The sequence below is a fragment of the Primulina tabacum genome, chromosome 6 (assembly GCF_025594145.1).
Source record: "Primulina tabacum isolate GXHZ01 chromosome 6, ASM2559414v2, whole genome shotgun sequence".
NCBI lineage: Eukaryota > Viridiplantae > Streptophyta > Magnoliopsida > Lamiales > Gesneriaceae > Primulina > Primulina tabacum.
This window is the reverse complement of record NC_134555.1, coordinates 41541497-41568977: the sequence shown is the minus strand read 5'-3', so window position 1 is coordinate 41568977 and position 27481 is coordinate 41541497. Positions and strand designations below refer to the sequence as shown.

General features: G+C 34.9%; 3 protein-coding genes across 6 annotated transcripts; 1 reads left to right on the top strand and 2 right to left on the bottom strand.

Annotated features, from left to right (window-relative positions):
- Positions 1 to 10112: 10112 nt before the first annotated feature.
- On the bottom strand, positions 10113 to 10667 carry LOC142550284 (uncharacterized). The gene has a single exon (XM_075659513.1). It carries the CDS (start codon positions 10665 to 10667, stop codon positions 10113 to 10115), a length of 555 nt encoding a protein of 184 aa, XP_075515628.1.
- Positions 10668 to 15257: 4590 nt separating this feature from the next.
- On the bottom strand, positions 15258 to 18770 carry LOC142549627 (uncharacterized). Of its 4 annotated transcripts, none has more exons than XM_075658677.1 (7): positions 18279 to 18717; positions 17953 to 18143; positions 17660 to 17710; positions 16316 to 16557; positions 15860 to 15982; positions 15714 to 15776; positions 15263 to 15622 (listed from the first exon to the last, which is right to left on the bottom strand). In XM_075658677.1, exons 2-7 carry the CDS (start codon positions 18125 to 18127, stop codon positions 15551 to 15553), a joined length of 726 nt encoding a protein of 241 aa, XP_075514792.1. In that variant the 5' UTR covers positions 18128 to 18143; positions 18279 to 18717; the 3' UTR covers positions 15263 to 15550. The 4 variants fall into 4 exon arrangements, with proteins under 4 accessions (XP_075514793.1, XP_075514792.1, XP_075514790.1 ...); XM_075658675.1 differs by having other exon boundaries at positions 15264 to 15622; positions 18229 to 18716; XM_075658676.1 differs by having other exon boundaries at positions 15265 to 15622; positions 18639 to 18770.
- A 4930-nt stretch (positions 18771 to 23700) lies between these two features.
- On the top strand, positions 23701 to 27125 carry LOC142549626 (2-hydroxyacyl-CoA lyase-like). The gene is made up of 2 exons (XM_075658674.1): positions 23701 to 25163; positions 26451 to 27125. The coding sequence occupies exons 1-2, from the start codon at positions 23751 to 23753 to the stop codon at positions 26763 to 26765; spliced, it is 1728 nt and encodes a 575-aa protein (XP_075514789.1). The 5' UTR covers positions 23701 to 23750; the 3' UTR covers positions 26766 to 27125.
- The last annotated feature ends 356 nt before the right edge of the window (positions 27126 to 27481 follow it).

The following is a 27481-nucleotide window of genomic DNA, read 5'->3' as shown; positions in this document are numbered from 1 at the left end:
ATTACGTATTACTTGTTATCAAAGATAGGACGTGTTGAGTCTTTAGACTCACTAGGTGTGTTGATGCAGGTGAAATAAATAACTATGATATTGGAGGTCTTGACGAGTGACTTGCTGGACTGTCGATGCACATAACCCGAGGACCAGCGCTTCTATTTCCGCATTTAAGTTTATAGTTAAAGATATTTACGAAATTTTATTTATGCTTTTTGAGAGATTTTGAGTGATTTGATATGGGCTACACTTTTCAACATTTGTTGATTTTAGGTTGGTAAAACGTCTTACGATTTCTTGTTTGGACTTTTCCCTTTGGATTTTCAATTATTAGTGGATGGTTTATTTTAAAATGGAGCAAAAGTATTTTATGTATATGTGTATGTTTAGGCCGAAAGTTGGGAGGTTTTTTTTTTTAAAAAAAAAATAATTTCCTAGTACTTTTTTTAGAAAACGAATAAGCAGACGTTTCAATCGAAGTATGGGAGGTCGGCTGGGCCGGGCTCCCGAATGACCTCCCAACAAGCCTGGGTAAATGAAGCCCAAGGTTGGTCCTGAAATATCCCGATAGATTTGGGAGAATGAGATGACCTCATAGTGATCTCTAGCCATTAAGATGATTTCTCGGAACTACCTGGATATCGAGTATGAATTTTCTCAAGCTGTCGAGAGTAGATCGAGCCTATCTCCTAAGATATAATTTTTTTTAAAAATGCCTTCTTAAAATAGTACAGAAATAATACAAACATCCAATATTTTTTTAATGTTAAGTTGTCGTTCATGTTGTTGCATCATTGTTTTTCAAACTCCGATGTTTGAACCAATCTGAGAATACTTTCTAAAATTTCCTATTTAAATCTATACATTAATAATTTTTTTTTAAAAAAAAAACAAAAGTAATTAATATTAATTTAACAGCTAATAATGATTAGGTGACATATGGAGGACAAAGAAATACATAGCTGGAACGCGGTTCGAAATGTTTATTGCTCTATGAATATGAACTTATTGACTATTAACATACGTAGTTTGAACTAATTTGAACACTTTCCTCGAATATTTTCTTGATCACTTCGCTAATTAGTTAATATTCTGCATCGTCCATTTACATAAATTTTAGTAAATATAATATTGTTTATTAGTGTGAAGTTTATGATAACAAATTTGAATAAAATTTTCAGAAGAAAATTTGTATAAAATTTCAAAATTTTAAACATGATCCATTGAACATATCGATAACTTTATTTGGTAAGTTCGGTGATAGACAGTTGACTAATTATGAATAAACGTATAAATTAGTTTGATTATATTTTTCTCGAAATTAAATTTGGAATTAGGGAAAGTTGTAATTTCAAATGTTTTCACTTTTATAGTTTTAGTCCAGTCAGTTGACTAATCTTTTCATTTTTATTTCTTTCTTGAGGCCGACATCATTATTCCGGTGAAAAATAACTAAAAATTGAAAATAAAGACCAACTTAGTGCACTAAATATGCAACTTGAAAAAAATTAGACTAGAATAGAAAATGGACTGGTTATTCAAGCAAAATTGTAATTTCCCCTTTGGAGTTACGTACAACCCTTTAATTTTGGTTTTGTTTGGCTAAATAAATTGAATAATGTACATGAAATCTTGGAGTCAATTTTGGTTTTGTTTGGCTAAATAAATTGAATAATGTACATGAAATCTTGGAGTCTATTGTTTTACATAGATTAATTCCATCCATGTATCTAAAAGCATTAAATTCATTGAATTTTATTTTTTTAATTTATTTTGATAAGATAAGTAACAAAATAAAACCAAAGCTATCAAAGTGTATGCTCAGGTTCACTCGAGGTTAACAAATTTCTTGGAGTCGATTGGTTTATATGGATTAAATATTCCATCCATTCATGTATCTAAAAATAAAACCATTAAATTCAATTCAAATCGATGATATTAAAATCCAATTTAATTCATTGAATTTTACTTCGATCTTTTCAAATCTTAACGGACCTTGTAATTTTAACAGATCAAATGGATGCATTTAATTAATTACAATTCAAAAAATCATAAAAGACATCAAATGATAACAAAATAGGACAAAATCTCTGGTCTTATATATATATATATATATATATGAATAGTTTTCACAGGGTTGGTATATATATATATATATATATATATATATATATATGAATAGTTTTCACAGGGTTGGCTATCTAATTCTCGTCTACTTCTTTACCGAGTCAACAAAAGAATAAACAAATTAAATCTCCATTTTTCACAGGCATGCTTTTGCCCAAATTCGATATAATAAGGGTCAAATGATCATGTAGTAATTCACGGAATAAGGCGGCTGTCGCTATTTTAAAATGGGAGACCAAGAAATTAAAAAATCATATAATTAGAGGGGCCAACATGATTGTTGATCAATCCAATAACTAAAAATCAAAACAATTTTTAGATTTTTTTTAAAAAAAAATCTAATTTTCTTCTCAAACGTGTGTATCCCTTTAATTTAATATTAATTTTTCCTCTTATGCTTCCCCATCCATCCATGCTGCATGCCTATAAAACGCATTACATGCACTTGACATAAGTTCCAACAAAGTTTAGAATTACATTTTTGTTTCTTTATTTTTTGAAAAAAAAACTTTGGTTCAGAGAAAACCCTATTTATTTAACCATTTAATTTGGCTAAACAGCCTATCAAACAAGCCAAAACTTGATTTAAACTTCCATTATTGATAGCTAGCTAAAATGGCTTCTTCTTCTTCACAAGCTTATCTTTGTTCCACAAGTCTGCCTTTTCAGAAGTCTAGGACTTGCCAATCCTTTCAAGTGAGAGCCCAAAGCTATAGAGATGAAGGTACATATCTAACATAATGATGCATTCCATATATGTACACTAGTTTCTATCTATATAATCCAATAAATTTTTTTATTATCATGTTTTTTTTTCCCGTAAAATTATGTATATATATAACTGTTATAAGTAGCCATTCGAACACTTCCAATTCGATAAATCTGACTTCCGACTCCTCTACGTTTCTTTATAAGTTATTATATTTCTATGCTTATGTATTTATGTATTGTTAATATTGTTGGCTCTGGGCAGGAAGACCGAGCAGTATCGTGGATGCGAATTTACGTGTGTTAAGAGAAAGAATACAAGAAGTTAAGATCAAAGAGAGGATTGAAAGGTGCTATGTTGCAAAAATAGGGTGGAATTATGCACCAGCCAGCAACTTCAAACCCAAAAGAGAGCAAGAAATGGTCAAGTTTCTCGAGTTCATGGGCATGATTTGTGGGACTTTTGGGCTCACAATTCTCAGTTGCACCTTTTGCCTCTACTTCGTCTCCCTTTTCGTCCAGATAAATTCATAAAATCTACTCATATTCCTTCTTTTTGTTAATTATTTCACATTCTATATTCTTTGAACGGATGTTAACAACAGGCGATTGAATATTTTTATTGTATTAAATGTGTACGTGCCCTTTTGTACCTTGTGTAGCTGAAAACCTTGTTAACTAAGCCTTTCTTTTGGCCTTATGTGCGGTGCGGAGGAAAAAACGAAACATAAATTGGTTTCCAAATAGGTCTATATAAGCTTTTGGTTACCTAATTATCAAAATAATCTCAGGTCTCAGTGAAACGAACTTGGTTTATGTTACATATTAGATCTTTTTTTAGAGAATCGTTTTATGACACCAAACACACGGAGTTATGATCATCATCATGTTAATAGTATCTAACGTCACATCATTAAAAAATATAAAAGAAGTCAAGTTATTGCACTAACATCGTATTTTGACCAACTAGTAGATCAAAAATAGACCATCTTAGAAATATTTTTTGTTTTTTTAACCATATGTGGCTAAAAGAGGATTCAAAAATTATTTTCATTAAATGGAAATTCATATGGATTTTGTAAGACAATAGATAAGCAAAAAATAGGCATGCCCGTGAGCCCAATAGTAAAGTAACTTCGATACAATATAGATAGAGTCACTAAAATTAGTAGTTGTCTTTCTTAAAATAGCGTTTTAGAGTTTTAGTAAAACGTGTTTGTGTTGAACACTCTTATTTCTTTTTCCTTTGTATATAAATAGATAGAAGCTTAGTTTGTAAAGCAACTGAATAATCATTCTTCACGGAAAATGGGCGATGATTTTTACCCGCCAATTCTCGTCTCTTTCAATTCAGTTCATTCTCTCATTTCTAACATGGTATCAGAGAAGGAAATTCCATTAATGTTTCTTTGTTTTGAGGTTTGATTACCGTTTTTTTGCTCACAGTTGATCGGCAAATTCATTCTGAAATCAATTATTTTCTCATTTCCCATTCTGATGGCTTCTTCAGCGATTGATGTTTTAGATCCGCTTTATGTGAATTCATCTGATACTCTAGGGTTAAATTTGATCAATGAACAGCTGATAGGTACTGAGAATTACGGAGTTTGGAGTCGCGCAATGAAAATTGCGTTGCGAGCTAGGAATAAACTTGCATTTGTTGACCGGAGCTGTGAGAAACCAGCTCCTGGATCAGATCGGTTACTTCAGTGGGAGAGATGCAATGCGATTGTACTGTCTTGCATAATGAATGATGTATCGAAGGAGATTTTTGCTGGTATTGTGTATTCCAGTGATGCCGCAGTGGTATGGAATGATCTCAGGGAACGGTTTGACAAGGTTAATGGCTCAAGGATTTTTGCACTTCACCGAGAAATAGGCTGTCACATACAAGGTAATAACTCGATCTCAACATATTATTCGAAGCTTAGACAACTTTGGGATGAATATGCTTCTCTTGTGACGATGCCTATCTGTGCGTGTGAATCTTCAAAGAAGTTCATTGAATTTGATCAACAACACAAACTCCTTCAGTTCCTAATGGGACTTAATGAGAGTTTTGTTCACATCCGAAGCCACATATTAATGATGGATCCACTCCCTACCGTAAGCAATGCCTTTGCTATCATATCTCAAGAGGAATCACATCGAAGTTTACTGAGTGTACCTCCTCATCAACATGAACCCTCTGCTTTTTTCTCGGCTCATAATAAAAGGAATAACGACATCAAATGTGAGCTCTGCAATTTGATTGGTCACAATAAGGAGAATTGCTTTAGATTAATTGGCTATCCCCCTGGACACAAATTTTATAAGGGACCATGGAAGGGTGGAAGCCAAAGATACAACAAAGAAGGATATGACAGAGGAAAACTGATGGGAAAGGCTAACACCTCTACCGTATGAGCTGGTGAAATTGAGCAGCCAAGTGTGACTAAAGGTGCTGGCTCCTTCTTTACTCCTGATCAATATACTGTCATTCTAAAACTTCTGGCCAAAGAAAAAGGGGATGGTGAGCAAGGTACTGCTGCTGCTAACATGGCAGGTACTGAAAAATCTTCCTTTCTTGGTATTGAATGGATAATTGATTTCAGTGCAAATGATCATATGATTGGATATCATGGAATACCACATGTTATTAATTCCTATGCAGATGCCACGGGTTCAATACAATTGCCAAATGGTAGTTCCACAAAAATTAGTAACATAGGTTCCATTCCCATCAATCGAACCAGCTCACTTTCGAATGCCCTTATCGTTCCTGCCTTTCAGCACAATCTCCTGTATGTATCTAAGTTCACCACAGACCATCAATGTTTTGTCACATTCTTTCCACGATTTTGTGTATTTCAGGGCCTCTCCAATGGGAAGATCATGGGGATTGGTAGAGAGAGACAAGGTCTTTACTATCTTGATAATCCAAGTTTGAAGATTTTAGGTGCTCAACCTGATCACACTTTCTCTGTTCCTAGATTAACTTTGTATAGATCATTACTTTCAGCTGTAAACGGTACCCAAACCAATAATGTACCACAAGAAACTTTATGGCATCAATGCCTAGGACATATATCTTTGACTCGAATGAAAATGTTACCTTTCTTACCAAAATGTTTCGATTTAACTCATTGTGCTATTTGTCCCTTATCGAAACAAACTCGCATGGTTTTTCCGAAAAAAAAGGTCTTTTCATTCATCTTTTGCCTTTCAACTAATTCATATGGATGTATGGGGACCTTTTCACACATATACATACAATGGGGAACGATACTTTCTCACCATTGTAGATGACTTTACACGTACAACTTGGGTCTACCTCATGCGTTCCAAACTCGAAGTCCTCCCCATGGTTAAGAGTTTTCTAGCACTCACTCAAACTCAGTTTTCTACTATCATCAAAACGATTAGAATCGACAATGCAATGGAGTTTTTTCAACGGGAATGCACTTATTTGTTTTGTACTTTAGGCATAGTGCATCAAAGTTCATGTCCCTATACCCCTCAACAAAATGGTTTAGTGGAGCGTAAACATCGCCACATTCTTAATGTTGCTCGCTCCTTGAAATTCCAAGCTTCCTTACCTGACAAATATTGGGGTGATTGTATACTTGCTTCCGTTTATCTTATTAATCGAACACCAACACCTCTTTTATCCAACAAAACACCATTTGAAGCCTTGTTTGGTGTTTCCCCTTCTTATTCTCATTTACGGGTATTGGGTTGCCTCTGTTATGTATCCACCTTACCTAAGGGAGACAAGTTTGCTCCTCGTGCAAGTGCCTGTGTCTTCCTTGGTTATTGCAGCTCCCAGAAAGGGTATAAGGTCCAAGATTTACTTACCCATAAGTTCTTTACCTCCCGTGATGTTGTGTTCCATGAATCCATATTTCCGTTTTCACAAACTTCTCATACTGAACCTGTCTTTCCTACTTCATCTATCGAATTGCTTGCTGATCCTTTGCCCACTCATCCACAACCACATATTTCTCCTCCTCCTTGCATTCCTAGACATTCCACTCGCACTACTCAGCCACCAATCTGGTCTCGTGATTATGTTTGTTGTTCTTCTTCTTCATCTCCACATTTCATTTCTACTTATCTTACTTATGATAAGTTGTCTCCTTCATATTCCTCCTTTCTCTCGAAACTTTTTGCACACCGAGAACCTACTTCATACCATGAGGCAATGCTTGATCCTCGTTGGCTATCTGCTATGGAACTTGAGCTCCAAGCTTTATCTAATAATAGTACATGGGAGATTGTTGATTTGCCCCCGGGTAAAGTTCCCATCGGCAACAAATGGGTTTACAAAATTAAATACAATTCTGATGGAAGTGTGGATCGATATAAGGCTCGCCTTGTGGCCAAGGGATACACTCAACTCTACGGAGTCGATTTTCATGACACATTCTCCCCTGTAGCCAAAATCACTACTGTCCGCTGCCTTCTGAGTATTGCAGCTATGTCTCAGTGGCCCTTGTATCAAATGGATGTCACGAATGCATTCCTTCAAGGGGACCTTGATGAAGAGATTTATATTCTTCTCCCTCAGGGACTTCGAAGTCAAGGGGAGAATTTTGAAGGACTTCGATGTCAATGGGAGTCTAAAAGGACTAAAGTGTGCAAATTGATGAAGGCCTTGTATGGCCTCAAACAAGCCTCAAGACAATTGAACATTAAGTTTGTGGCGATCATGAAATCTGCTGGTTTTTATCAGTCAAAACATGATCATTCAATGTTCGTTAAGAAAGAGCAAGAGTCCATTACCATATTGGTGGTTTATGTAGACGATATTGTGATCACAGGCAACCATCAAGCTTCAATTGAAGCATTAAAGGAACATTTACACAGTCATATCAAGATCAAGGATTTGGGAACATTGAAATACTTTCTTGGTATAGAAGTTGCTCGATCGAAGAATGGAATATGTTTGAACCAAAGAAAGTATGCTCTGGAACTTATATCAGATGTGGGCTTGGCAGGTGATAAGGCTTGTAATACACCTATGGAACAAAATGCTAAGTTCATTTCAAGGCAGTTTGATGATAGTGCAAAGAAAGAGGCTGATGATGATCCTTTATTAGACAATGCAAGTGAGTACAGGAGATTGATAGGCAGACTCATATACCTCACTGTTACAAGACCTGACATTTGCTATCCTGTGCAAACTCTAAGTCAATTCATGAATGCTCCGAAGACGTCACACTTAGAGGCAGCTCTGAGAATACTTCGATATATAAAGTCTTCACCCGGTAAAGGAGTTTTTCTCACTGCCCAAAGCTCATCACATCTAACAGCATATTGTGATTCCGACTGGGGAACGTGCCCTATGACAAGGAAATCGATCACTGGCTATTGCATTAAAATTGGAGACTCATTGCTGTCATGGAAAACCAAGAAGCAAGCAACCGTCTCAAGGTCTTCAGCTGAGGCGAAATATAGGGTCATGGCGAATACGACATGTGAAATAGTCTGGATAGTAGGAATTCTAAAAGATATGGGAGTGGAACCAACGCTCCCTGTGGTTGTCTACTGCGACAACACAGCAGCATTGCATATCGCCGCCAATCCGATGTATCATGAGAGAACGAAACATATTGAGATTGATTGTCACTTAATACGAGAAAAGATAGGTGAAAAGTTGATCAAAACATCCTACATTCCAACGGGAGAACAACCAGCGGATTTGTTTACTAAGGGACTTGGGAAAAGCCAGCATCGGTATCTGACATCCAAGCTTGGAATGTTGGATCTGTTCCAAGCTTGAAGGGGAGTCTTAAAATAGCGTTTTAGAGTTTTAGTAAAACGTGTTTGTGTTGAACACGCTTATTCCTTTTTCCTTTGTATATAAATAGATAGAAGCTTAGTTTGTAAAGCAACTGAATAATCATTCTTCACGGAAAATGGGCGATGATTTTTACCCGCCAATTCTCGTCTCTTTCAATTCAGTTCATTCTCTCATTTCTAACCGTCTTTTAGTACCCAGGACAATAGTAAAGCACAAATAAGGATGTGTTGGATTTAATTTGGAAGACGATATTTAGTTGAAAAACGATTTAAGGACTGTGTTTCGACTCACACATATTATGTGTTTATTTGAACACAAAAACTCTTGTGAGACGGTTTCATAGATCAATTTCGTGGGTCGAATCTATTATTTGGGTCACCCATGAAAAAGTATTACTTTTTATGCTAACAGTATTAATTTTTATTATGAATATCGGTATGGTTGACTCATCTCACATATAAAGATTCGTGAGATCGTCTCATAAGAAACTTAATCTTATTTGATATCCATCTATATTTTTGAAATTATTTAACTTGATATAATATAGATTTGAATTTTACTTAAATTTGGATAGAAGGATTTACATTTAAGAAATCTTTTGAAATGATATCCGAATTAAAGTGGATTTGAAATCCATTAAAATCCTAGCCGGACAAAGCAAATATCTTGACTCCTTGGTTTACATAGAATTACAACATAAATAAATATTTTTATGGCATTTTTTTTCAAAATACTCGATTTATTTGATTGGTGCGACTCTAAAAAAATGTCAAACCGAAATAACAGATAGTTCTACACATTAGTAGCATATTAGTTGAACAATCAAATTTGTAGTTTTTTTTTTTTTTTTTGGAAATAAATTTGCAGTTGATTGCATGGAACTTTTGATTACTTTATATGCATATATACGTACAACTTTTGATTAAATTTAATCATGCTTAGATTTTACATAAATTTCGTAAATATAATATTGTTTAAATTTTATTGCCCTTGTTTTTGTTATCTATATTATCTATATTATCTATACTATTTTATTAAGTTTGATACATTTAGAGTAACTAACTTTGGTGTCATGGTCTGTTTTAATAATTATATATATTAATAAAATGTTAAAAGTTTAATGTAAATTAATGTAGTTCAACTAATAGAGTTATTGTTTCTTGGGGTTTAAGTTTATAGGTTCAATTCTCACTAAGGTCATTTTTTTATTCTTTTATTTTTCAATTTATTTTTAATTTATATATCAAAATTACAGTGTAGTGTCTCACTATTTCTTATAATTATATTTTGATCCTCATTTAAATATAAATCAAATGAATTATAAAAAAATATTATACAAGCACGTAACACGTGCGTCGATGCACTAGTTTAAATTATGTTTTAGATAAAATTTGGCATCAAAAAGTAAATGAAGCACAAATAAAATCACCAAGTCTCCTCTCCTTCCCCAAAACTTGAAAGAGTAAGAGTTGAAAAAAAATAAAAAATTAACCATTAATTAATTGTCCATCATCATCACAAATCTTAAAGAAAAATGCTCTTCCACAATAGTCTCCAGCGTCGGCTTCTTCGACCTGCACATCGACATTCTTTGCCTGAACTCCGGCCTCGAGTACTCTTCCATATCCTCCAAATTCAGCTTCGGCACGGAGCAGTTCTCGTTACTCTCCACCATCTTCAGATCCTGGTCGCACTCCGGAGACACTTTCACGCTTCCGAAGAGAACCTTTTTGTTCTCTTTGCTCGCCATAAAGAGAAGCGCCCCCATATCCGCCGTCTTAACGTCCGAGTTCAGCCGCTTCATGGGGAAGAACACGTACAAATTTCTCATTTCCAGGTCTTCGTCCGCGTTCAGCGCTGTTAATCTCTCTCCGACCTGCAGAGATTTCGCGTTCACGAGGAAAAAGTTGGGCATGTCAAACATGAACTCCGCAGCTTTCGCGGGCTCGTGGAAACGCCGTACGTCGCAGCCGGGGAAGATAACTGTTATAGCATCCTTGCCGGGATTCTTGCCCCCCTGTCCAGCTAGCGTGCAAGATATGTAATTCCCCATAGCGTTTCGTAAATCTTTTTCAGAGAAGAAGTGAGGAGGATCCGAATTAGCTTTGATTCAGGTTGAGAGCTGGAGTTTGTGGGATTATATATGAAGAGGGGTGAGGGGGGAAGGTCAGAATGTTTGGGAATGATATAGAAAATTGAGTGGAAAAGCATGGCAAGCCAGTTGGCAGTTGTGGTAGTGTGTATGAATAGAGAAATGGAACGTGCTGAAGCCAGTTGTTTTGAGTCCGCGTCCCTGATTAAGGGATGGCCCTACCAAACTACCTTTGATTTCAACTTTATTCTAAATAAATTGAGAGATGGTTATTTTTTAATTCAAATATTTTTATACTCAAATCATACATCGACTCTTTATCTCTCATACTAAACGTTTAGAAAATGTTAAAAGATAATGTTGAAAGCAGTTGAATGAGATGCTTGGACGTGGCGGAGCCAAAAATATGGCTTTGCTCGTATTAAAATTTTAAACTCTACAATCTTTTAATATTTTAAAATGATCTACCCGAGCTAATATCATATTATTTCAAAATTATGCAAAATTTATATATAAATTTTTTTAAAAAATTGGACTACCCGAACTAAAGCTCGGGTATGCAAGAGTGTGTCTCCGCCCCTCCTTGGACATTATTTGACATAACCATGATTTATTCGGTCTTATCCTGAAAACATTATCCAATTTGTTAAGTGATTTACATGTGTTTTTTCTCGTTGTCCGATGTATTGAATCATCTTGAAGATAAGTTCGAAGTAACATGAAAATGTCAAGTTATTTAATTTTGACATAACAAGATTCATTGCAATTGCAGATTTTATGCCAAAAGTATGGACACATCCGTTCACCTATTACAAAGTATGAAAGATAAGATTTTAAGTCATTATTAGTCTTTCATTGAAATTCCTAGGCAACATATTTTGCTATTATTTACGGTCCCTGATTCGAGTATCGAAAGAGTTTCACGGGGAAAATCTCCAATATTCCCACCTCTTTCTTTCGTATTAAATGTCTACCGTACCCAAAATCGAATGTTTTAGGATCATATTCAAAGAAAATTGACACGACATCCTCGTATTCCAAATGCCAAAACTAAAATTTTCCAATTATCTTCAAAGGAAAGTAAGCAATTTTCTGCAGCATCACACTTCAAACACGAGTGACATAGATATTCGACAAGTCATTAAACGCTGGAAAAAAAAACAAGTGTAAAAAGAAAATATGAGCATTATATCAAATACGAAAATCAGATGTGGCCACGGGTATTGGTATGGGAAAATGGGTCTCTGGTCATGAGTGTGGAATTTTGGGTCCTAACTGGTACGGGTTTAGGTAACGAATGCGACCCGTTAGGATTTTAATACTAATATATATACACACACACACACACACAAAATTTAGTAATGTATTTGTGTGCTTTTATATTTTGTATATCCTAAAACGATGCAAATGGAAAATATTTTTAACTATTTACTTAATGATAGTAAAATATATTATTTAACAAATTTTATATCATTTTTATGTTTATTTATAGATAATAGATAGAAATTCAAGTCTAAAAATTATATAGGCATGTCCTAAAATGTTCGATGATGAGGAGAAAGAATCCCAAGAAGAATGTTTTGATTAATTAATTTGATTGAATTAATTTTTTGATAAGATTCTCATATTGCATTACTTTGTTTATTTTTTTTCATGATTGTGTTAATTAAAAATTGGATATGTTTTTACAGTATAATATAAGTTTTGGCGGTTTGATAAGAAAGGCGTGACTGATATAATAGACAAGATTTTGATCAGATCGTTCTTCTCGGATAAAGCCTGGCCTGACAGCATGCTCGGTTGCAGTCAGGTAAACACATAACTTTTCTCCTAACTCGGGCTTTACCAGAATGGGTAGCCCGACCAGATGACTTTTCAGACATTGGAAGGCTTGTTCAGAGCAGTGATCCTTCCTGTAAGGGGTAGAAATCAATGGCTTCCTTATTTGGGTTAAGAGTGAAAAATTTGGGTTAAGGGGTAGAAATCTTTGGGGCAAGATTTATTCAAGTCCCGAAGTCCACGTACACTCTCCATTTTCACTCTCCATTTTCTAGTGGCTTTCCGAACCAGGACCACATTTGGGAGCCAAATAAGGAAGATATACACCCTCAATGGCTTGCCCCCAGTCTGCTTCACCTCGAACATGCTAAAATCAATCTTCTTATAACTCTTGATGCTACTGAAGTGACAAGAAAATGCTCTTGAAAAATCATCGAAAATGTGGATACTCTTTGGCTCGAGTTTGTCAAATCACCATTGGGCTGAGTCCACAAACGTAGTCAAGAAAGCTTTACACTTGATTTTGTTATCATGATAATGCATCATGGACATGTTTTTGAACCGGGTTAAATGTTCCTCTGGATCAGTGGTCCCGTTATACTCTCTGATTTTGGCTGACTTGTAGTGGACATGCAAGGGTTCATACACTATTTTTATGGAGAATGAACAGCTTTTTGGCTAGACCCGAGGAACTCGAGAAGACCCAGTTTGTCCTTACAACTTCTTCACTTTTTTTTCTTAAATCTTCCAATTCCTCAACCATCGTAAGGGCTTTGGGATATTTATGAGAGTTTTCTTCCTTTTTTGTCTTGTCCTGAGGATTATATTCATCGTCAAATCCTTCCTCTTGGTGATTGTGGCTGCTATTGGGAGGAAATTTCTTTGCTATGACTTTTTGGCCAGTCGTTGCTATCCACTAGCAAAATTTTGCTGAGGGGTAGATTTAATTCGAGGACCTTTGAATCTGTGGTCTCCCTTCTTGAATCAACCTATCCGAACTGATTTTCGAGTCGAAATCGTATCTATGTCTATATATATGACTTTCTACATACGACGTCAATGATGATGCCGGGCTAAATTGGATGAGCTGGGTGGACAATTTGACCGGTCGAGTTATTTTCCTTCCTTGCGAATACTTGTGATTGGGAAAAAAGGCTCACGAGCTGTGTAACTTGTACACTTGAAGAGCAAAGAACGTTAGTGGGGAGTTGGAAGGGTTTCTGATATAGCCACTATAATACTCAAGTCAATCGAATATCCGCGCAAAGGAAAGTGTTTTATAGAAAACATATAGTGGGTGTTTGTGGCAATGTTGAGTGAAACCCCCTATGATCGAGAAAACATGAGTATTTATAGGAGAAAAAGTAATGATAATTTTGTTTTCAGTGTTCGGCCACTCCTCATGATCAAACGGCTGCCCACGTCATACCATTTGACACTGTTATGACTGACAACACATATTGCTTCTACTCTTGTCATATCGGTCCTATGTGCATTGATTGATATACTAATGATTTCTATGCATGGTAATCCACATTTGTGGGCCCAATCGATGCATGTCCGGAAATGCTCGGACAATGGTTATGATGTGGGCACGAACAAGGTCTCTTATGCATCTTAGCTTTTTTACACAGCCAAGCTCTTTCAAAAGCATTTATTAAACCAAGTCATCATTTTATGGAGAACAATGCTTAGATTGGGAAGTGAAAAGGTTATGTTAATGTATATGAATTAAATCGGGATAAATTCCATCCATTCTCTTATGAGATATCGTAGAAACATAAAACCCTAAAATTAAAAGTCTTTTCAAACTTTATATTGTTAAATATAGGACATATTGTTGGAGTTTTATGCTTATTTTTAAAAATACAAGGTTATAATTAAAATATCATTAATTTTTTGCGTGTTTTTTTTTTTCCAGAGACGACTAAATGCTATTTACCCTTAAAATCGAGATTTTCTGAATTTAATAGTTTACCGGTGAATATAATAAAAGCATATTGAATTGGTCAGATTTCTCAATCCGTAAGGATCGACATAATCATGTGATCTCCTGTTTTCCAAACCTAAATAAATTAGAGATTGAAATGGTACATTAATTGTATAGTCTTAAATTTTAAATTGTGCAACCAATAATTAACAGAAGCTGTACCATGTTCACAAATCATCTAATATTGAATACAATCATCGTAAGTAGCAGCACCGTAAGGTACAGCCTTTATTGCGTTTATTCTCGTTCTTTTTTTCTAATTTGATAATACTAGAAACTTTAATTATATTCATTCGTCTATTTTTTCTACTTCTAAAAACAACAATATTTATGTATTGTACTACACACGCATAGGACGTGCTTGATTAGTAGTATTATATAATATTTCCATGTAGAATCGTTGTTTTTTAGCGCTCGACTTAAGTCAATCCTTATTTTCATGTAAATTTGAGTGTTTCTTCCCATGATTTTCCTTTAATTTTCCATTTGTTACTCCTAACATGTCATATATAATGTAATACGAGTTTAGATCGTCAGATGGGATGACTAATGACATGTAATAAATATATAAATGATAATCGATATACATGAATAAAAAAATTGAATTATGATTCTAATTATGTAGAGAACTTGAGTCAATCGTTCAATTAAGCAAGGATATGCAATTCTTTAATGCAAATTATGTTTTGTTACAATGAAACACCAAATATGGAAAGCATCCTAAGAAAATTATGAGATCTTATTGTGTTTCAGAAGGTTTGGAATGCACGATAGATATATAGTTGTCCGAATCAGCCTTATTATCAACTACCTAGTGGTATTGCTGGAGAGCCAATATCTTGTGACCAAGATATAAATATATGTCTTAACATAGTATGCAGAGTAAAAACTGGATCAAGGTAATAATAATTAAAAAAAAGTCAAACTTTAGTATGTAACAAACACTTTAGGATGTAACATTGCATGAAGGGCTGTGAAGTATCACTTTTGTTTCCAGGGGCCATAATTGTATAGTATCGCTTTTGTTTCTAACTATTCAAAATCTTCACGGCAAAACTTGATGACATGATTAAGTTCAACTATTGTTCTTCCGTCTCTTTCCTCGAGATTCATCCAGCCGCTTTGTTCTCCGGGAACCTTTTTCCTCCTGTAATTTGGTGAAATAAAGTCGTACACTGGTACTTATTGATCCAAAACTAAACACAATTGAATCAAAAAAGTTGTAGTGTTTGTTTTACCTGTCTGATTCTCTTCTTTGGCTTGAATCTTCCTTTCCCTTTCTTTTTAGGCTTGGCCGACACCTGTTACGGTCATAACTCCAACTAGTTGAATATGGTGACGGAAAATTGAAGATCACCCAGAAATGGAGGAAAATGTAAGATACCTGTCCAGAAACCGTATTTGTAGCTTGTTTCTCAAGTTCAGTGTCTCCCTCAATTTTCCCATCATCGTTAAGCATAAGCTTAAGCCTTCCTTCTCTTTGTAATTTCATAGAACGAGCATGTCTCTGTTGTGGACATGAAGCATGTTATCAGCACTAACAGTATGTGTAAAGCAACACAAATATGTCAATAAGAAAGACAGGTCCATGATGCTGCATTATGCTTTGAATAAATGGAGAGATTCAAGTAGTGCCGATGAAGGCCATCTAGGAAAGCAACAAGATTGTTATTCGGAAAATGTAATCCTCTGAAGATATGAAGAAGTTCTAGCACACAACAGATAACATTTTCTCAACTCAACAAAGTTATTTAACTTGAAAGATTCGACGGAAACATTAAGACATTCATTTATCTATATGATTTTGAACTGAGCTTAAAAGAGTTGAATATATGCTTGCCTTGGAGTTGATATGGGCATTTAGAGTTTCCTCTGACAAGCATACTATCCTAGGGCATAGTCTGCACTTGAACACTGATTTACATTTCACGACACAATCGGCCATATCAAATTCAGTATCTTTCTTTTCAAGTTTATCCTGGTCATTAACGAGCTTAGTACCGCCCTCATGTCTTGAAAGACTTCCAACTATATTCTGTTCGCCATTTTCAGTGGGCATGCCATCGTCGCTTGTAGGTAAACCTACAAAGAGCAATGATCCAATAAATATTCACGAATGATATTAAGTGTTTTTATGTTTTGTCTACAATAAGCCAAATTCATAAAAGTTTCTGCGAGAGGTAAAATGTGTTTAGAAAGAATCTGCAAAGGAGAGATGGAAACTAATTTAAGGAGAATACCAAAATGGAGAATTTATTGTCATCATAAACTAAGAATCAGGCTCTGAACACTTAAACTCTTATTCGGTTTTCAGTTAAACTTAGAATCAACTTCAAGTTTCTATGCTACCTAATCAGCTCCAGATGGTCAAATGTTTTCCTTCAGATAAATTCATGATTAACAAAGATTTGCAGTTATATAAAAACGGATTAACAAACTATCATTCACAAGTTTTTTTCCAGTGATATACGATGAAGGCAAACAAGCAGAAATGGAATGAGAAAATTTTCAACTTAATTTATCGCAGGCCAAGAGCCATTCACATATCCATCCAACTTTAACTGGAATTATAACAATTACCAGGGAATGAGTCTGTGTCACCACAAAATTTTTTGAAGCAACATTGCATTTCAAATTTATTTTATTTATTTATTTTGCTGGAAGAATGTATAACAAAAGCACTAAAAAATGATGGAAGATAAGAGGACGAAAATTCTACGCTTCAGTTTCTCTTTTAAAAATAAATAAAAGCGCATTTCACTACTTTGGCCATACACTAACAGCTTCAGTTTTTTTTGTATTTTATTTTATATATATAAAAAACAAGCACTTCTTAGGCTAAGCATTTCTGTATCTAAACAAGCCCTAAGCATGCTAGTATAAATGGCAACTGCCTTCATGCAGTAGTTCTACACACACAATTTTTGAAGAGCCGAACAAGCAAACAAGAAATTTCAAAGCCCAATGACCTCTTGAACAAGCATGCTAGTATCATGGAAAGCCATACAAGTGAGACAAGAAAATGAAAAACGCACAAGCACAACCAGACTGAAATATAAAAACTTTACCAAACACCTCTTGAACCTAAATAAAGTTCCTTCTGAAATGGAACAGGTTAAGGAAATTGATCCAGACAAAAACAATAAAACTGGACAAAAAAATAAAAAATAAAAATGTATCCAACCTGATGAGTCGAGATTAACTTCATTCAACGAACTGTCCTCACTTTCATATCCTGGAAGGGATTAAAAAAATAAATAAATTCAATTATAAAATTTAAAAAATTGTCAAGAAACATCTTATAACATCTGGAGCTCAAGTACTAGTAAATGCTGATGGTTTTTTTTTTTTGGAAAAAAGATCCACTACAGTAAGTTGTAATAAATCTCATTAGCATGCCTTCACAATCTTGCTTCTGAAGACTGAAAAAAAAAACAAACAATGGCCATAAAAATTTGACAACCAGGCCACGTATACCCGAAGAAGATGACACGTTCTCCTTCTCTCCAACTTCTCCAACCTCATTGTCTTCTTCATCCTCATCTTCTGTTCCGTCAGTGTCCTCTGCCTCCACTTCAGAGTCTGAGGAAGAAGAGTCGGAAGGGGCATCCCTATCACCATGTTCGAACCGGTAAAATCGCCTTTTAATCATTATATTCCTGCCTCAACTGCAAAAGGTAAAGATGAACCATAAAACCTAAATTTTAAAGATCACTGATTCAGCAACACATCAATCAGTAACTGGAACCGTACAAATTTCAATCTTTAGCTAAAATTTCAGATCTTTAACACAGAAGTATCACCAAATGAATAGAATCTTGCAACACTGCAAATACTACGGCACACCCAATCCCTATCTTGTCACCGATTTCCACCATTTTCTCTCTTGCTCACGAAGCAATAAATCAGACAATACCGCATTACAATGGAGGGAAAAACCCAAATCCCTATGGTAGCAATCTACAAAGTGAGTGGCACGCAGTTACAGAACTACAAACACAATTTTACCCAATTGCAAGCTATATGAATGTAAAAAATATCACTAATTTCAGAAAAATGCAAGTTGTTCTTGGGATAAACAATAAAAGCGAGCTGATTCCTGAATATGTTGTAAAATTCTGAATAAACAATTGAACCCTAAAATGTTTGAATGAAATCTCTACATTGGTGCAAATAGTTGTGCGAAGAGAGGAATAACGGCAGACTGTGATTTCGTTCGAGGTGAAGAAGAAAGGGTTTCAGGGATAGTGTACCGTATCAAGTAGACAAAGTGACTGAAACGTGGAAGTTTTTCATTGGTACTAATTTAAATTAACACAATTTATTTATTTATTTTCTGTTTAAACTTAATTTAATTTTTTATTCTACTTAATTATATTAAATATAGTCCAGTTTTTTATATTTAATATTATTTTCTTCTATCCTTTACGAGGGACAATTGTATTAAAATTACTAATACCATTTCAAAGTTTGTATTCAGTCTCTAATGTAAAACAAATATATTCTCACTCCCTGACAAAATCATTTCATATGTTTTAACTCCCTTGTAAACATCAAATTACCTAATTGACCTCATTTTTAATTAAAACTCATTTTTACTCTTATTTATTTTGTTGAATCCATCTGTATTTGAGATTTTAATACTATTACCCCAATCCCTCCATCGGCTTCGTGAGAAGAAATCCCATGGTGGGTCTGTGTGAAACATCATTTACTTGAAGCTCAAAATCTTGAAGACGTCGTGCAGAAAAAATTCATCGAAGGGAAAATAAAGTGAAGGTGAGTTTCTTTCCTCAAACTTTCTCATTTTTTCGTGAAATTCCAGCTTTTAGGGCGAGTGAGTTTGTGTTTATTTGTTTTAATTTAATGATTCTCTTATGTTTTTTGATTGTTATTGTGTGTTTTTATTTTTTTAAATCCATTATTTTTTTGAATTCCACCGATTGAATTTTGAAAATTTAGGGTTTGTATTATGATTGATTTTTAGAATAACGTAAAAGCAATACAAATATCTTGTGGCCTTAATCATACGGCTGTCTTATTTGAATACAAAGCAGTGTAAAGATGAATGCAGAAATTATTTTTAGATTTTTCGATTAATGCAATTTTATCCTCAATTTTTATGTTTTAGTTCTTGAATGAGAAAGTTGTTAATTTTGTTTAAAAATTTTCTGAAAATTCTTTTAAGTCTTGAAATGTGCATATTAATTTTTGTCACCTTCCTCTTACGTCTTGGTGTTGAGCTAGGTGGAGTCACAAACATGGAACCTTTTTTTCTTCACACGATCATCCCTAGCCCTCACATGATCCGCAATTGAAGATTTCTTCTCCACTTCAGAAGTAGCAACAAAACTACCACCAATGCTCTAATCAACCGAAGCATTCAAAGAATGGGATTCATCTAACTCTTTCTTTTCTTTAGCCAAATCAGAAACAACTTCTTTTACCACTACGTCAACAAAATCACCAAAGTTATCTCTTGCATCATGTGCTACCTCAAAAGTCATCTTTTCTTCTGTTTTATCAACTTTTTCCTCAGATTCAACAACATTGTCACGTTTATCCACCAAAAACCTTTTTCCCTTCATTCTACGTCGAACATTTTCACCCTCTAATTTAGCACATCTCTTTCTCAGCATCTTTATATCATTCATTTGTTTCATGACAAGTTTCTCAAAACGTTTTACTTCAGATCTATTCGTTTCTTGCTTTAAAACAAGATTCATGTCCACTAACAACTTCTCCTCCTCACAAAATGGATGTATCGACAGAACATATTCACAAATAAAAATAAATACAACTGTCAATCAACTAAACATTAATTTTGCACAACTAGATTAATAAACTAAAATAATTATAAGTACCTGAGTTGAATCTATGCGTTTCAACAATGTTTCAGTGTCAGCTGCATTTAGTGGGATCTTGATTTTCCCCCAACAAAACAACCTAGGGTAAACATTTAAACCACGCCTTACTCCTAAAACTGGGACTTGTCTCATATAACCAAGCCTAAAACAAAACATAAAATAAAAGTTAATGAAAAATACTAATATCATAATTAGTAAAGCTGAATAGTAGCCATCAATCCAACCGTGCATCCATCAACATAAAGCTTTTTCCCCATCTGACATATTTCTCGATATAAAAATCGGAAGGCAGCATCTCCCCAAGCATATTTAAAAAATTTTGTAAGATCATCGAGATAAGGAAATATAAATCCAGGAGTGATATAATTTCACGTGGGAAATATTATGCAGTTGAAAATGAACAAAATGAAAGTTCTCACAAAATCATCAATATCACATTCATCGTCACTTCTTACAAGGAAAATCAATTTTTCATAAATGGCTATTCGGTTGGCAATGGTGACCTTGCCGTCAAAATGACGTGTCAAAAATTTGGACTCCAGTTTCAGGTCCAAGTCAACTGGTTGTCCAACGTGATGTAGGCCGAGCACAATAGTGAAATAAGCTGATTTGAAAGGGATGATAATGTTATCACCAACAAAAAAAGAACAAGAATAACCCTGAAATTTGTTTAGAAAATAATCAATCCACCCACTACTAATAGCAAGGACTGGCATATCATCCATTTGGCGAAAGGAGTATCATTTATCCGACTCATATGCTGCTCACCTAAAATTGGCTTCAATTCTCCCATCACAGTTTTAAAATAAGGAGGGGAACATCGTGAAAAATATTCTTTACCATTCTTCTTCTCATGATAATCATTAATTAGTTTTTCTTCTGCAGTAGTTTCTACATTAAAAAACAAAAAACAATTATACAATAATTATTAGAAACACAATTACAAAAAAGAAGAAGAAGCATAACATAATTGCATATACACAAAACAAAAAATAGCATTTAGACATGTCTATTTGATCTACAAATCTAGCCATGGTATTAGACATAAAAAATTTAATTGCACTGGCCACAACAGTAGATAGAAAAATAAATAATCACATAAAAATTGAATTGTGCATAACAAAAGGAATTTGGAACAGCTTCGAAATCAAGCACAACTACTAATTTTTGAATTTAATCAAAATTTCATAAAATATTAACAGTACAACTAAAAAATCGAATGAATAACAATATCAAGAACAAAGCCTATAAATTGGGGAAAAAAGGTTGTCAATAACCTAAAACAAACAATAACAGTTTCAAAACCACAAAAAGTTTTCACAATTAACAAACCATAGACATTGAGGAAAATGTGGTTCTCGTTCGTACCTTGCTTGGATTTCTTCTTATTTCTAGTTCTTCGACATTTATTCGAGGTGCTAGCTTCTGCAGATTTGTTTGTCGCCTTTTTTCCCCCATTTGCTGCGTCTCAGTTGAAGCTTTCCCTCTTTGTGGTGATATTCCCTCAATAGGTCGAAGCAGCTCTGCAGAAGAAGGGAGAGAAGATATAATACAATAATAAAGTAATAGTATCAGCAAAATAATGTAATAAGTAGGAGGGTAGTAATGGGTTTTAATCAAATATGAGGGTAATTCGGTATTTTCCTAGTCATTGGGGAGTTTAAACATACAAATACAATTTGTCAGATATTGAATATAAATATATTAACTATTAGGTACCGACCGTAAAGTTCAGAATTCAAATAGGAATTTATGGACAATTTGCTACCTTTACCATATACAATATTTAATTTGTTTTTATAATTTCTTTTCTTTTTTAAAATATAAATTATTAATTTTTATATTTATTAGTTTAGTGTGGGAAAGATTCACTATTTTTCGATTGCATACCCAATTGCTTGGAAATATGGTATGAAAAATACAACAATTTTCTTATATTATTAAATAAAATATTTAACTTGTGAAGATTAAATTAAAACTATTAAATAAATTAACTATTATAATAAGTTTTTTATCATATTAAAACATTCATTAAATAAAAATAAATTAAATTGTAACATTTAGTTTTCAATAATTTTCATAATTCGTTAAAACATATTAAACTTATATATGATAGTGATGGAGTAGTAATTAATAAAATAATATTAAACAATTAACATTAAATTATTTCAAGTTAGAAGAGTTGTTCGATTTAAAAGAGAAGTTTTGTTTAGATTTTTTTATGTAAAAATAGACTGATTTGAGAAGGTTTTTAGTAGAGTAAGAAGAGTAATTATGGAATTAAATATTTTGTTATCCTCTAAGTTAGTTAATATGATAACCAAATTTTTTATATAATAGTATAGATAATATAAATATAATGGTGTACTCAAATGAACGTCCGAGTTAATAGCGTACATCAGTGATTGAAAAAATTAAGAGTTTGATTTCCCTACCTAACACTTTCTTGACTGAGCTTGTCACATAATGCTTACCCAATATGCTTTATTTATCTAAAATATTTTACAAATTATTATGTTAATCTGAAAATTTACACATCCGAATCTCATGTCATAAAAAAATTGATTTAATGTTGTGTGCCAAACTTTAATATGTTTCCTATTTGAAAAACCAAAATTTATTCCGTGCGATTTGTTGGCACAAAAAAGTCGTGCGTTTTTATAAGCAATAACTTGACCCCTTAAATTTTGGGGACTTATTGGAAGGGACAAGTTCATATTAAATAGTTAATTTCTTTATATTTTGTATGAGTAAGTTTTTTGTGAAACGGTCTCACGAATTTTTATCTGTGAGACGGGTCAATCCTGCTGATATTCATAATAAAAATTAATACCCTTAGCATAAAAAGTAATATTTTTTCATGGATGACCCAAATAAAAAATCTGTATCACAAAATACGATTCCGTGATACCGTCTTACACAAATTTTTGTCATCCTTTGTATTGGTGCAATGGGAAATTTTCCCCCGAGCTTTTATTTTCCCTTTGATTTCTCCAAAATAATTTAAACTAACTAGGGGTCTAGGTTTCGACGCCTTTTGTTCTAAAAAGCTTTTTTGGTTACAAAATATTTTTTAGTATAGCTTAATAACTATGATCGATGTAATTGCTATTTTCTGAAAATGAAAAGGCCACCAAATATGTTCGTACTGCCACCCACCCAGAACCCAAATCGTCCTTTTGTTCACACGTACTATGAAATGAATCTCTGTTCACTTATGGCATCTGGGGCTGACGCTAACACCATCTGCTGCATCGTCTCACTCGCAAGCTGTGTATAAATATTACCAATTTCATTCCTCTTTTCCTTTGATCAAACTCGTTCCTATTTGGTTTTTTTGCCTACTTCGCTTTACCTCAATTGTTCTGTTGTGACATTAATTTTGGGTGAAAAACTAGGGCCTTTGAAATGGCCGACGCTGATCATAAAATCCCATCAACTATGGTGGATGGAAATACTCTTGTGGCCATGTGTCTGGCACGTGCCGGTGTTGATAAGATGTTTGGAGTGGTGGGTATACCGGTTACCACACTTGCTAATCGTGCCGTAGCTCTGGGTGTTCGATTCATCGCCTTCCACAACGAGCAGTCGGCGGGATACGCCGCCTCTGCCTACGGATACCTCAGTGGACGTCCAGGTGTACTTCTTACAGTTTCTGGCCCTGGTTGTGTTCATGGGCTGGCTGGATTATCAAATGCCCAGATAAACTCCTGGCCGATGGTTATGATCTCCGGCTCCTCTGAACAGAGTTGTGTCGGAAGAGGAGACTTCCAGGAGCTAGATCAAGTAGCTGCTGTGAAACCCTTTTCCAAATTCTCCGCCAAGGCTACTGATGTAAGTAAAATTCCATCTTCTGTTTTCAGTGTGATTGATTGGGCTGTAGCGGGTCGGCCCGGTGGGACTTATTTGGATATCCCGTCCGATGTTCTCCGTCATACGGTTGAGGTATCCGAGGCAGAAAGGTTGATTACAGAAGCTCTGAATTCAACGGACAAAGATTTGATCTTGAAGCCAGAGGTCAATCACTCCAAAATTCAGAAGGCAGTGGAATTGTTGAGGAAAGCTGAGAGACCCTTGATCGTGTTTGGAAAGGGGGCAGCTTATGCTAAAGCCGAAAATGAGCTGACTAAATTAGTGGAAAGTACAGGAATTCCATTTTTGCCGACTCCCATGGGGAAGGGGTTGCTGCCGGATACGCATGAGCTGGCGGCTACTGCTGCAAGGTCTCTTGCTATTGGGAAATGTGATGTCGCATTGGTGGTTGGCGCGAGGCTTAACTGGCTGCTGCACTTTGGAGAGCCGCCGAGGTGGTCTAAGGATGTGAAGTTTGTACTTGTTGATGTTTGTAAACAGGAGATTGAATTGAGGAATCCATCTTTGGGTATTGTGGGGGATGCAAAAGATGTCGTGGAGATGATTCATAAGGAGATTGAGGATGATCCCTTTGTTCTGGGAAAGAATCATCCTTGGGTTGAGGACATTAAGCGCAAGGTTAAGGACAATGTGGCGAAAATGGAGGCGCAGTTGGTAAAAGACGTCGTGCCATTTAATTTTATGACACCGATGAGGATAATTCGGGATGCGATTTCGGGCATGGGCAGTCCCGCACCGATATTAGTTTCTGAAGGAGCCAACACAATGGATGTTGGGCGAGCGGTTCTGGTGCAAACAGAGCCAAGAACTAGGTTGGATGCTGGGACTTGGGGGACAATGGGGGTCGGACTTGGATATTGCATTGCTGCTGCAGTGGCAGAGCCTGATCGGCTAGTGGTGGCTGTGGAGGGGGACTCTGGATTTGGATTCAGTGCCATGGAAGTCGAGGTAATTTATTTTCATTCAACTGATTTGAAAATTTGCTGCAACGTTTCTTTGGATTCTATTGATCAGTAACAGAAGAACTTACATAATTTATGACACTTCATTAGTTCATTTATAAGTATTTTTCTGTGGCAATGCTTTACCGAGTTTATTTTACCTGCATTCCGATTTTTGATGAGTAACAGGGAGGGGATTTTATTTAAGTTTCATGGCATGTTGAGCTATTAAAAAAAAAACACAAAATTAAAAAGCCAAATGTGAACTTGCATGGCATGTATATAATAATTTTGCTCACCAATCTAAAAAGTTCTTGCTGAAAGGTTAAAAAGACTAGAGCAAATGTGTAGCTTAGTTGTGTGAACATTTCTTCTCATACTTAATTAGGATGTGACTATGTTATGCTGCTAAAGTTTAATTCTCCGTTGTTTTCTTTATGTTTGAGTCTGATGATCACTGGGAAAATTCTCTTTGGTCCCCCATGGTCTGCAACCTATTGGGTAACCACATGTTCTGTTGACATTGGGGGTGGACTGGAGGGTGGGAGTCTCTCACTTCAAACAAAAAAATTTCAATTTATACTTTCTCAAAACGTTTCCAAGGATATGCCCCTTTATGACATGGGTATCAATTATTGTTCAATGGGATAAAAGTGTTCCCGTTTGGCATTAAGACCCAGTTTTAGAAGGCTTTGTTTAATACTTAATTTTTTTGGTCATTGTGAAAAGCATCTGAGGCGTCTTCCTTTATTGTTTCTAAGTCATATTTTCATTATAAAGGGTGTAGGAAGAAAAACCTGAATTCGGGAAGTATATTGCTGAAACAAGATATAGAAAACTAACTCAAATATCCAGAAAAAATGAAGTCCATTAATGAAGCTTGATGAGACATAACCTTGAAAAGTTATAAATCAACATATATCTGGATCGTTGGCTCACTTTAGCTTCCCTCATCGGTTTGTCAGAGTTGATGTTATTTGTTTAAACTTGGAATTTTCAGTTCAGTAATGATCAGCAGCATAAAGCATTCCAGTTGCACGTATGTTGGAATCTATTTGTTTTTTTAACCATGTTAGCTCAATGAAGTTTGAACAAAATTAGATCTGATATTTTTGTTTAGCAGATTCTACAGATTCGATCTCCCCCAGGTTTCAGGTCTTATGTTCTACACAAAAACCTGATAGCAGTCTCCCTTTGTTTTTCTTATTTATTATACCATTTTATGATATCCATTTCATGCATCTTAAGCATGAAAAGTAACTTATGTGGTGTGTGCTTCTATTTACATGTTCAGACATTGGTTCGTTATCAGTTACCTGTGGTGGTCATAGTTTTCAACAATGGTGGAGTTTATGGAGGTGACCGGAGAAACCCAGAAGAAATCACAGGACCACACAAGGATGATCCGGCCCCCACCTCTTTTGTTCCTGGTGCAGCATATCACATTCTCCTTGAAGCCTTTGGAGGAAAAGGCTATCTTGTAGGTACACCTGATGAACTAAAATCAGCACTCGACGAATCCTTTTCTGCTAGGAAACCTACTGTCATAAATGTTACAATTGATCCGTATGCTGGTGCTGAGAGTGGGAGAATGCAACATAGAAACTGATCGGCATAGCCAGGCATGGGTAATGTCACAAGTTCAAGTACACGTTTGCAATTCCTGTCAGTTTGTTTTCTAGCCTCCCAAGAAATTTAAAAGAACTTGGAAGGGTGGTTTACGATTTTATATTGATAATACCGTAGATGGCGAGATATGTATATGAGATTCTACACCAACTCAGATGGCTTTATATGTTTAAGCTCGCCATTTTATGTTGGTGTTGATATGAATCTCGGATTCAAAATGTGTCTCGTGGAGGTTTCAAGGAGTATGCTCTCTTGTTTGGAATTAATGTTGACTTTGATTTGGTCGCAAGCTATGTTTTCTGATCATCTGGGGAATGAATAGAAAGAACGATTGATTTCTTGCGCCGTTATGTTTTGTTTAATATGTCCATTCTTGAATATGAACTGTGGTTAAACTGTCCATGTTTACAATGTATTTTGGTGCCTTAAAAGATAAATAAATCTCTAAATTATTGGACATGATAAGTCAGACAACATTTTAGATCGACTTTTTAAACATAGCCAGTTGGTTTTTGAATCTCAGACTGTCAATATTATATGCTGGAAGTTTTAATGTCTGGACAGATTTTATTTCTTACAATGTTATTTTCTTTTCTTACCTAGCCTCAGCTCATTGATAATTCAACAATCTGCGGAGCCATGTGCATACAAATATAACTTAAGGAGAAGACTCAACACGAAAGGAGAAGACTTGGC

Bases quoted from the DNA above. Each gene is read 5' to 3' on its own strand.
- LOC142549627 (XM_075658676.1), bottom strand. From the start codon at position 18,127: ATGATTAAAAGGCGATTTTACCGGTTCGAACATGGTGATAGGGATGCC. The intron at 17,711-17,952 runs GTATACGTGGCC...AATCCCTTCCAG, and splicing joins GAACGTGTCATCTTCTTCGG to GATATGAAAGTGAGGACAGT. The intron at 15,983-16,315 runs GCAAGCATATAT...TGTCCACAACAG, and splicing joins ATGCCCATATCAACTCCAAG to AGACATGCTCGTTCTATGAA.
- LOC142549626 (XM_075658674.1), top strand. From the start codon at position 23,751: ATGGCCGACGCTGATCATAAAATCCCATCAACTATGGTGGATGGAAAT. The intron at 25,164-26,450 runs GTAATTTATTTT...TTACATGTTCAG, and splicing joins TCAGTGCCATGGAAGTCGAG to ACATTGGTTCGTTATCAGTT.
- LOC142550284 (XM_075659513.1), bottom strand. From the start codon at position 10,667: ATGGGGAATTACATATCTTGCACGCTAGCTGGACAGGGGGGCAAGAAT.